At 35.5% G+C, this 12,153-nt stretch overlaps 1 protein-coding gene across 1 annotated transcript in view; it reads right to left on the minus strand.

Annotated features, from left to right (window-relative positions):
• The window catches only part of DNAH14 (dynein axonemal heavy chain 14), a 259,414-nt gene that overhangs the window by 239,122 nt on the left and 8,139 nt on the right, over positions 1–12,153 (minus strand). The window contains exons 3-4 of the mRNA XM_032466614.1: positions 10,398–10,525; positions 495–625 (exon numbers count right to left, since the gene is read on the minus strand). Of these exons, the coding sequence (XP_032322505.1) occupies positions 495–625; positions 10,398–10,525 (259 nt within the window). The remainder of the gene's footprint in view (positions 1–494; positions 626–10,397; positions 10,526–12,153) is intronic.

Here is a 12,153-nt window from a genome sequence, read left to right on the forward strand (position 1 = left end):
TGTTCCATCTTAGATCAACTATATAATAAATGAGGCCACAGAAGGCAGACTTAGTTCTTATCACAGTTTCTACTTCTGGTCATGTGACCTTGGACAAGATGAAATCAATAATGGGTAAGAAGAAAATACAAACATAAGAAAACAGAAACATAATGAGATTAGAAAAGCAGTACCAGGGAGTACGAAAGTGAAAAGGATCAAACATTACAAAGTACATTAGGATTTCTTTTAAATCACAAACTAATCAACAGGAACATAAGTGTAGATTCAAACTTAAAGGAGATGTCTGATTTGTTCTTCAGTCTTTAAATAAGTGAAATGAAATTATGCCAAACATTTTTATAACCATTTACCATAAAATAATGATTGTTATTTGATATTCATGTAATAATAATGTCTGATTTTGATACAACGTCTAAAATGAAGGAAACAAATATTAATGTACAGTTTTGAATATTAACTTTATACTAAAAATTGAATAAAACAAATAATACCTTTAGAATTATCTTCTGAACTGCAGTTTTGAAACATCTATATTCCAAATTGTACTGTGGTAATACTGTTTGCCAACCAAACTTTTCTCTTAGCCTAATAATATGTGTTATCACATCATCATCCTTTGGTTCTGGTATAGAATGTCAAAAAAATTGAGTAAGTGCAAATATGACCATTATTTAAGGATAATGTATAACATTCCAAATATTTATACATAGAGAGAAAACATAAATGGTACCTTATACTTCAAGTTTACACAAACACTATATAATTGGAAAATAAAATATAGCTTAAAATCAACTTTAACAGAAGCTGGACAGAAGGCATAATATTTTTTCATTTAAGAAAGATATTGCAAAAGACATAATTCCATAATTACACAGGCAGTTAGCAAGAGAAGACACCAGGAACAGATCTAGTCCTTCTTGATCTCTTAGTAACTAATAATTCTCTCCTTAAAACATTCTCTTTTCTTGGCTTTTATTCAACATGCTCTATGGGTTATCCTGTTAGCTCTTAAAAGCCATACTGACAAAACTAACAATGCTAAGAAGTAGTTCAAGATAATCTGGTCCTCCAGAAATCACAAACACCAGCTGATCAAAACAACTTCTTTACTAAGAATTAAATGAGGCTTCAGCTACTGTATAAAACAGTGTCAGGACTAGGATAAGGCACTGCATGACACTAAGAGTAAGTGCCTCTATATTTTGTGCCCTAGGCACCTATCTCACTTATCTCACTGTAGTCTGAGCCCTGTCAGATGCTTACACATGAAAATACATTTAAAATATTTAATTTTATATCTAACAGGTGTAAAACAGAGAAGGGGAGGTACTAAAAACTACTATAAGGAGACAGCACATACTATGTATGTCTAACCAAAAGGATATGTAATATTACATACTCAGATGTAAAAACATATACCTACAGAAACCAAAGTAGTATGGTGTTGGCAAAAGAAAACAGGTCAGTAGAACAGATTAGAGCCTAGAGATAAGACTATTTATAAAAACCATCTAGTAAGTAAATAGGGTGGTATTTCAAATCAATGGAGGAATGATTAACTGTTTGTATCATAATGGGAAAGTGGTTAACCATTTGAAAAAACATGCAGTTGTAGGCAAGCATAAATTATAGATAGATTAGAAAAATAAATGTGCAAAAGCAAATTACAGAAGTATTAAAAGAAAATATGGGAAAGTATGTCTATAAACCTGGGGTAGTAAAGACTTCCTGAAAAATAATCAAAGCATATAAAAAAGAAAACAATAATAAATTTTACTTCCACAAACTCAGCAATTTACACAGAAGAAAAGCTGCCAGAAACAAAGTTAAAACATAACTAATATATTGGGAGAAAATGTTGATAATCTATATAAGAGTTTAGAGATTAATATACCAAATATTTAAAGAATTCTTTCCAATCAATAAGAAATAAACATTTTGATAGAAAGATGAGCAAACAATTTAAAGGAAAACACAAATAGTCAGTAAACATGTAAAAAAAAGTTCAACTTTATTAATAATCAGGGAACTGCAAATTAAAATGACAATGAAAAAGCTGTTCTCACCCAACTGGCAAAAAATTAAAAGCTGGAAAATATCAACTGTTTGTAAGGGTATTCCTCTTATGCAATATTATAAAAGTATAAATTAATAAATCCATTATTCATGATGATTAAGCAAATTTAATAGATTTGATAAATTGTTGGGAAATGGAAGCAATTTAGGACAAAAAAATAATGATTTTTCAGAATATGTAATCAATTTAAAGAACATCTTTCAAAAAGCTGGGGAAAATTTTTTTCTAAAAAGATTGATTCAGAACTGAAAAAATCATAGGTATTTACTAAAAATAGACAATATGTTATATACTTAACACTGGAGAGTGATATAATTCTCTAGCATGCTTAGGTGTATGGTCTAATCCAAGACATTAATTCTTTATCTCAGAAATTTGAGGAGACTGGTCTATATTCACCTTACATTGAGTCAAGAATATAGGGAGTTCTGGTTCAAGATGGCAACGTAGGAAGATCCTGAATTCACCTCTTCTTATGGACACTTCTACATATGGAGCAGTTTCCTCTGAATTATTGATATATAGGGAACAATTTTCTCTTAAATTTCCTCTGGCTGAGCAACAACTACATCTTGCACAAAGAAGAAAACCACAGTGAAGTGGGTAGGAGAGGCTGAGACACAATCTTGCCATAAATCCCACCTCTGGTGCAGCAACGCACAACCCACAGGAGGGAACTCAAATTCCAGAGCTTTTCCCTGAGGAGCAAAGGTTTTGAACCTCACATTGGGCATCCTAACTTTAAGACCTGAACCTAAGGGATGAGCTTTAAAAACATCAAGTTTTGAAAACCAATGGAGCTTGTGTCCATAAGACCCAAAAGATTGCAGTGACCTGAGAAATGGCTCTTAAAGGGCTTGTACACTTGGATTTACCCACACCAGAGCCCAGCTCAGAGGCAGCTGATCATACTCAGACTTTAAGTCAAAGAGGTTCATTTGTATATATTAAAGGGTTGGCCTAAGGGGCAGGTATCTAATTTAACACACACATCTGAGAGCCTGCTGGAACACTCTCCAGGGACAGAGACTGGTGAACACCATCTTTTGACTCTCCCTCTACCTTCATCTACTCGTCAGGCACCATTTGGGGGCTCTTCCTTTGCCTCACTATAGCCAGCGATCACCATCTTCACGCTATTCCTCTGCCACACTCCAGAGCACCATTATCTCTCAGAAGGGAGCTTTTGCATGTTCCTAGTGCTCTGATTTTTAAAGCTACCACCAGGGGATGCCTTTTGATCATGGTCTCTGGAAGCCAGGGGAGTCTGAGTTCCCAGTTCCTTGAAACTGTAAAAATCAGAGACAGTTCTTGGCTGGCTATTGCCCCTAGGGCATCGCACAGACAGCAGACTGAAACACACCTGCAGTGTTTCTGTGAAAAAGGTCTATTTGCCTGCCAAGGAGCTTTGGCCTGAGGGGCAGGCTTCCGGTTTGACACATATCTAGTGGACTAAGAAAGTGCTCTCTGGGAACAGAGACTGGTAGACACAGTCATAATGCTCTCTCTCTCTGCCTTGTGCCAGTTCACTGGTATCTCCCTGACAGGAGATTATACTCTGGCACCCTGATTTTTGCAGCTGCTGGCAGGAGACACCTCTACATGGTCTAGATCTGGTGGCCATCAGATCTTATGCTCATGGGTCCCACAGAACTGTAACCAATAGAAAAAGAATTCTTAAACAGCTACCACCTCCAGGGCACATCAAGAGGCAACAGACCCAGGCACTCAGTGTGTCTACAGCTCACTGATATCTCCCAGGAGAGAGCTTATACACTTGCTGGAGCCTCAATTTTTGTGACTACCACCCAGAGACAATTCCAGATAACCTGGCTCTGGTAGCCCATGGGACATACACTTGTGGCCTCATATATCTGAATACTTTAAGAACCACTGCCTGAGGGTCTTGCTTTCAATCAGCCTAAAACTAGGCTCTGACTAAGATGCCTCCCTTTAGACTGACAGGTCTTGGCACCGCCTCAATCACTTAGAACTATTAAAAACAAAATAGGCTGCTTGGACAATTACAGAGATTTAAGAGACAACCAAGAGCTAGGGCAGGGTTGAACAACAAGCTTTATTTCCTACATGAGGCCACTATTCCGTGAGAGGTGGTTGTTTCATCTAATGCATAGAAAACAACACAGAAAGTCAGGAAAAGTGAGGAAATAGAGGAATATGTTCCAAACAAAAGAATAAAGTAAAATCTCAGGAAAAATTCTTAATAAAATTGACATAAAATAATTTACCTGGAAAAGAGTTCAAAGTAATGATCATAGAGATGCTCACCAAATTTGAGAAAATGGATGAACACGGTGATAACTTCAACAAAGAGATAGAAGATATAAGAAAGTACCAAAATGAAGTCACAGAGCTGAAAAATATAATAACTAAGTTGAAAAATACACTATAGGGGTACAATAACAATCTAGATGAAGCAGAAGAAAGGATTAGCAAACTTACTAGAAGAAAAGTCACTGGAGCCCACCCAATCAGAGCAAAAGAAAAAGTAATTTTAAAAGTGAAGATAGCTTAAGGGACTTGTGGGACAACATCAAGCAAACTAATATTTGCATTATATTTCTCCTTGAAGGAGAAAAGAAATAGAAAAGCCCAGAAAAATAATTTGAAGAAATAATGGCTGAAAACTTCCCTAACCTGGGGAAGGAAACAGATATCCAGATTCAGGAAGCCCAGAGGGTTCCAAACAAAATTAACCCAAAGAGTCCCACACCAAGACACACTGTAATTAAAATGTCAAATGATAAAGATAAGGAAAGACTCTTAAAAGCATCAAGAGAAAACAACTTATTATGTACAAAGGACTATGAACAGATTTTTCAGCAGAAACTTTGCAGACTAGAAAACAAGTGGAATGATATATTCAAAATGCTGAAAGAAAATACTTTCAACCAAGAATACTCTACTCAATTATTATTCAAAATTTATTTTATTTTATTTTTTAGGATTTTTTTGGGGGGGTGATTAGGCTTACTTTTTTTTATTGAACCCAGGACCTTGTGCATGATAGGCGTGCACACTGCCACTGAGCTATATACCATCCACCCTATTATTTAGAATTGAAGAAAACTTAAAGAATTTTCCAAACATTTCCAAACATAGGAAAGGCTAAAAAAGTTCATCATCACTAAACTGGCTTTAAAGGAAATATTGAAGGGACTTATTTAAGCTGAAAAGAAGGGTGCTAATTAGCAACAAGAAAACATATAAAAGAATAAATGTCATCAGAAAGGTAAATATATAGTAAATGTACTGGATTAATCATTTATAAAAGTAGTATGAAGGTTAAAAGACAAAAATAGTAAAAAAAAAAAACTATAATAACAATAACTAGTGAAGGGATGCATAAGATAAAAAGATGTAAAATGTGAGATCAAAAACAAAACGTGGAGAGTAGAGTAAAAATGCAGAGCTTTAGAATGTTACATGTAAGCCTCATAGTAACCACAAAGCAAAATCCTACAGTAGATATACAGAAGATAAAAGAAAGGAATCTGAACATAGCACTGAAGAAAGTCATCAAACGACAAAGGAAAAGAGCAAGAGAAGAATAAAGGAACAGAGAGGAACTACAAAACAGCCCCCCAAAATGAACAAAATGGCAATAAGTATATACTTATCAATATTACTTTAAATGTAAATGGATAAATTCTCCAATCAAAAGATACAAAGTGGCTGAATGGATTAAAACAAAACAAACAAAGACTCATCCATATGCTGCCTACAAGAGACTTACTTCAGAAGAAAGGACATACAGACTGATAGTATAGAAAGAGATATTCCATGCAAATGGAAACAAAAAGGAAGCTGAGGTAGCTATACCCATATCAGACAAAATGAACTTTAAAACAAAGACAGTAATAAAGGACAAAGGGCATTTATATAATGATGAAAGGGCCAATGAGCAAGAGGATATACCATTTGTAAGTATTTATGAATCCAACATAGGAGCACCTAGATATACAAAGCAACTATTAACAGAGCTAAAGAGAGAGATGACATCAGCACAATAATAGTAGTGGTCTTTAATATGACTTCCATCAATGGATACAACATCAAGACTGAAAATCAACAAGGAAATACTGGCCTTGAAAGACACATTAAACTGGATGAACTCAATAGATAAATACAGAACATTCCACCCTGAAACAACAGAATACACATTCTTTTTGATTGCACATGAAACATTATCCAGGAGAGATCATATATTTGGCAACAAAATAAGACTGAACAAATTTAGGAAGATTAAAGTCATATCAAGCATCTTTTCCAACCACACAGTGTGAAACAAGAAATCAACTACAGAAAACTGAAAAAATTCAAAATTATGGAAATAAGCAACATTTTACAAGATAACCAATGGTCGAAGAAGAAATCAAAGGATAGGAATGGTTCAAGATGGCAACATAGGAAGATTCCAAACTCACCTCCTACTACAGACACAACAAATCTAAACTACATATAGAATAATTCCCCCAGAAAGGGATCTGAAAACTGGATGAACAAAGTTTCCATGATGAAGGGTAAAAGGTATCAAGCATCAAGATGATGGAGAGGCAGAAAACCCACACCCCAGCTGTGGTGATCCACAATCTGGTGTGATCACAAGGTATGGATCTTCTCCTTAAGGAGAAGGGATCTGAGCTCAACATCAGGGACCCCCATCCCCTAGATCCTGCACAGAAGAGATGAGTCCCTAAAACACTTGCCTTTGAAAACAAGGAATACGTCCAGGAAAACTACAAAACTGCAGGAAATGGAAACCCTGCTCCTAAAAAGCTTGCAATGCAGACTCAACCAACTTGAAAACCAGTGCAAAAACACCAGGATGAAAAGTACATGAAGGGGACACACTTACTAATACTGAAGCATCTGCTGGAGAGGCAGGAACCAGTTGGGATACTCCCCTGGAACTGAGACACTGGAAGGAGCCATATTTGTAATCTCAGGCTACCTTGCTAATGCAGGTGCTGGTTGGCACCATTTTGGAATTCTCCATCTAACCTGTTAGAGCCAATAGGTTTGACCAATTAGAGTCCTGCCCACCCTTGCAACATGGGTGGACCTCACAGCCAGCCAAATGATAGCCCCATACACCAAGCTGCACAACAACATCATCCAGGCCTTGCAGCTGGTATGGGGACCAGCCTTGCCCATCAGTGTCCTGCAGCAGTGTGGCCAGGCCCTGCAGTCTGTAAGTCAGCCAATCCACCAGCAACCCACAGTAGCCAAAGATCCATCACATCAGGAGGGCACACATAGTCCACATAAAGAACATACTGTGATCACCTAGCTTTGGTGGCTAGGCAGTATTGTGACTCTCAGCCCCACAGGACATCTTCTTAAAAAGGCTGCTCCTTCAAGACTGAAAGAGATAGCTAATTTACCTAATACACAGAAATAAAGACAGACAATTAGGAAAAATGAGGAGACAGAAGTATATGTTCCAATTGAACAAACAACACAAAACCTCAGAAAAAGAACTAAATGAATTGGAGGTAAGCAATCTACCTGGGAAAATGTTCAAAGTAATGGTTGTAAACAGTCACCAAACTCAGGAGAAGAATGGATGAACACAGTATGAACCCCAATAAAAAGACTGAAAATATTAAAAGTACCAAAGAGAAGTTATAACTGAACTGAAAAATATGTTAGAAGGATTCAACAGCATCCCAGATGAGGTATATGAATGAATCAGTGAACTGGAGACAAAACAATGGAACCCATCCTGGCACAGCAGCAAAATAATAAAAAGGTCTTAAAAAGTGAAGATACCTTAAGGGAACTTTAGAACAACATCAAGTAGAACAATATTTGTATTTTAGGGATCCCAGAAAAATAAGAGAGAAAGGGCCAGAAAAATTATTTAAAGAAATACTAGCCAAAAATTTCCCTAATCTGGGGAAAAAACAGACATCTGGTTTTAGGGAGCCCATAGAGTTCCAAATAATTAAAACCCAAAGATACCTACACCAAAACACATTATAAATAAAACAGTAAAAGTTAGGGATAAATAGAGAATCCTAAAGCAACAAGAGAAAACAAGTTGTTATGTACAAGAAAAACCCCATAAGGTTATCAGCAGATTTTTCAGCAGAAACTTTATAGGCCAAAATGGAGTGGCATGACATATTGAAGCTGCTGAAAGAAAAAAAACTTCCAATCAAGAATTCTCTACCCAGGAAGGTTATCATTCAAAAGTGAAGAAGAGATCAATAGTTTCCCAGATAAGCAGAACTAAACCATCACCACTAAACCAGCCCTATACAAAATATTAAAGGGACTTCTGTAAGCTGAGAGGAAATGGCACTAAAAATAATAAGAAAATAAATGAAAGTAAAAACCTCACAGGCAAAGGTGTAAATATATAAAAAGGTAGTGGATCAAACACTTATGAAGCAAGCATGAAGGTTAAAAAAACCAAAGTAATAAAATTAACTAAAATTACGATAATTAAAGGATGCATAAAAGAAAAAGACATAATGTGTCATCAAAAGTATAAAACATGGGAGATAGTAAAAGATAAAGCTTTGAAATGTGGAATTCAAATCTAACTCGCTACCAACTTAAAACAGGCTACTACTTACATAGGATATTATATATGACCTTCATGGTAATCACAAAGAAAAAACTGATAGTAAATATACAAAAGAAAAATGAGAAAGGACTCTAAATATATCACTAAAAAAACCCACCAAAATACAAGGGAAGAGAGAAAAAGAAGTAAGGAACAGAGAGGAACTACAAAAACTGCCCCCCCAAAAAATTACAAAATGGCAATAAGTACACAACAATTAATAATTACTTTAAATACAGATGGACTACATTTGCCATAAAAGACAAAGAGGGGCTGAATAGATTTTAAAAGAAAAAAGCCCATCTCTATGCTGCCTACTAGAGATTTACTTCAAATGAAGGGACACACACAGACTGAAAGTGAAGGATGAAAAAAAGACATTCCATGGAAATGGAAATGAAAAGAAAGCTGGAGTAGCTATACTTATATCAGACAAAACAGACTTCAAAACAAAGACTGTAATAAAAGACAAAGGTTATTAGATAATGATAAAGGGGTCAATTCAGCAAGAAGATGTAACATTTATAAATGTATATGCACAGAGGAGCACCAAGGTATGTAAGGAAAATATTAACAAAATTAAAGGGAGAAATTGAAAGCAATATATAATAGTAAAGGACCCCACCTGCATCAATGGATAGATACATCTTCTACACAGAAAATCAGTAAGAAAACATTGGATTTAAATAACACATTAGATCAGACTGAATTAATAGATGCAAAAAAAGCATTCTATCCAAAAGGAGCAGAATATACATTTTTCTCTAGCGTACATGGAACAGGACAGATCACAAGTTAGGTCACAACCAAGTCTCAATTAATTCAAGAATTTGAAATCATATCATGTATCTTCTCCAACCATCTTCTCGTGGCTATAGAAGTCATAGCAGCTTACTTCAAAGTCACTAGAGGAAAGACTCTCGAAGGAGTCTGCTAGCAGGATAGAGTGTTACATAATGTGATAAAATCACAGGAGTGACAGCCTATGACCTTTTCCATATTCTATTGGTTAGAAGCAGTCACAAGTCCTGCCCATACTCAAGGGGAGAGGATTAGACAAGGCATGAACACCACCACGTTCATGTGCATTTTTTCCAGTCTGAGGCATTCATAATTTGAGTTTTCGTTTTTGGTTTTTTTTTTTAATGAAGTTTGTATAAGTCAGGGGCCCTGAAGTTTAAGCTTCAATACTTTCATGATAAGTCTTCCTTGGACCATGGTATCTCAGTGAAAAATAGAAAAGTTTGTTTTTTCCTATAAAATTTAAAATATTAATACAAATAAAAATTTCAAGTAGAGAAAGTACAAACTGGAAAATGTTAGTGGAAGAAAATATGTTTTAATCAATTCTTCATTTGGGGGTTTAAACTCCAAGTTAGACAAAAACATAAAATTATTAAATATGATGATATCATCAAGTTTTACAGAATAAAACAAAACCATACTACTTTATTTTATCTATAGTTCTATACCATAACCTTCAGGGACTTTCCTCAATTAAGTAGTCACTGAACAGTCTCTGTCAATTTTTTAATCTAATGATATTTTAAGTTTTCAAAAACAATTTTTAAAGTTTTTACAATCCTATAGGCAACCAAACATAAAATTCAGTAAGACTGTTTCTTCTAAAATCAGTGTCCAACATAAGCACACAAAACCACAGAATAATTTTTTAAAGTGAGGTGCCTTCTAAACAAGCTGGGTCAGTGATACACATACCTGTTCTATCATACGACACGAGCCTTTCTTTTCTAACTTCTGGACAAGCATGAGTTTGATCCTTTTCCTTTGATTTCTCTTTATTCTTATGGGGAACCCGTTCTGGAGCACATATATCTTGTTGAGTTCTACTATCCTGAAAGTCTGAAAATAAAACCATTATTAACTGAATAACCAACATGAGCTATAATAACACCCTGGTAATTTCATATACCAAGCAATATAGTCGATCATAATGTCATTACAGTATTTAAGGGCACTAACTCTGAGTCAAACTGCCTTCGTTCCAAGCTCAATTACAAGCCTTTATCACTCACAGTTCTGTAACTTATTGTCTAATTACTTGTCCACCTTACTTTACTCACCTTTGAATTGAAAATTATTACTGTAAGCACCTCAAAGGTTTAAATTACTGGTTACTGGTTTCTGTAACATGTTACACATGGTTACTGAGGTACATGTTAATAATCTCATTATTATAACAAATCTTTTAAATGTGAATCCTTATGTGAAATAAATACATACAAAAAACCCTTTTATTAAATGTCATTTAATAACTGAGCCCAGAAAATGTTTAGATACAAATGCTGAAAAGTAACATAGGGCCTATTTCTCACATTCCTTCTATGACTTACCTGACTAGTGAATTTTGAACATGAAGAAGAATGGGGAAATTACTGAACACAGGGCTTTTCAAAGGAAATAAATTTTACTTTTTCTATTCATTGATTTAGCAAATATTCATTTAGTATAAGGTAATGAGCTATAATCAAGCATGGGATAAGACACAATAATCACAAACAAAACAAATTAAGTACAAGTGAAATGCCCAATAAGCTCTATTTCAGCCAACAGTTCTAATTCAGGAGAGAGAGAGAGAATCTCCCATTTGTATAATCAGAGGGGAATACATACCTGTTCCATTCCAAGGAATCAAATGTTGAGTGACGGTAAGGTTTTTAATTGTGGGGTAGGGGACAAGGCTGAGAAAAAGACAGGAAGACAGAAGGATTGTTCGGTAGATCACAAGGAGAAAATACGGGCTTCAGTGGAAAGTCTATGTGAGATAACAGTTTCTCCCACCTCCTTGCCTTAATTGAAACCTAGTTATTTCCTAACACTGAACCCCCTCAAGCAGTGGTTATTAATACCCCAATACCCTAAGTACCTCAAGATTGGAAAGTGGCTTGTTTTCCTCCTTGTTCCTCATTTACCATTTTGAAATCATTACAACTTGCCCTCTTTAAACACAAAAAATCCCACTCCTCTGAAGCTCATGCCTTTTTGTTACATCATATTCTTCCATTCTTCACTGACATCCACCAATTGCCTGGTCACTCAATCTAGAATCCTGGCTCCAGAGAGAGACTACTTTCTCCATACTAAACTTGCCATCATTCTGGAAGACTTAAGGATTCATGAATTAAGACCTGTCTGATACCATGCTCCCCTCCTCCAATTTCTAGACCTCTCTCATCTCTAGATCACTTCAAATAACCACTCCCAAGATTACATCCTAATGCTTGTCATCATTGGCCTTTGTCCTTCCAGCTTGCTTGATACACTCGATATCACCGTTTTTTTAATCTCTTCAGTACTTCCACTTCACTGCCCCATTACTGTCTCACAATCCATCAACTTTCTATTTTTTTTTTCATTTTTCTCTTTATCCAGTTGAGGTTATATTGTCTCCAACAACACTCATGCCAATATCCTAAACTCTCCTTTTCTTTTGGACTCACCTATATGGCAAAAC

This window comes from Camelus ferus, chromosome 23 (genome assembly GCF_009834535.1).
Source record: "Camelus ferus isolate YT-003-E chromosome 23, BCGSAC_Cfer_1.0, whole genome shotgun sequence".
NCBI lineage: Eukaryota > Metazoa > Chordata > Mammalia > Artiodactyla > Camelidae > Camelus > Camelus ferus.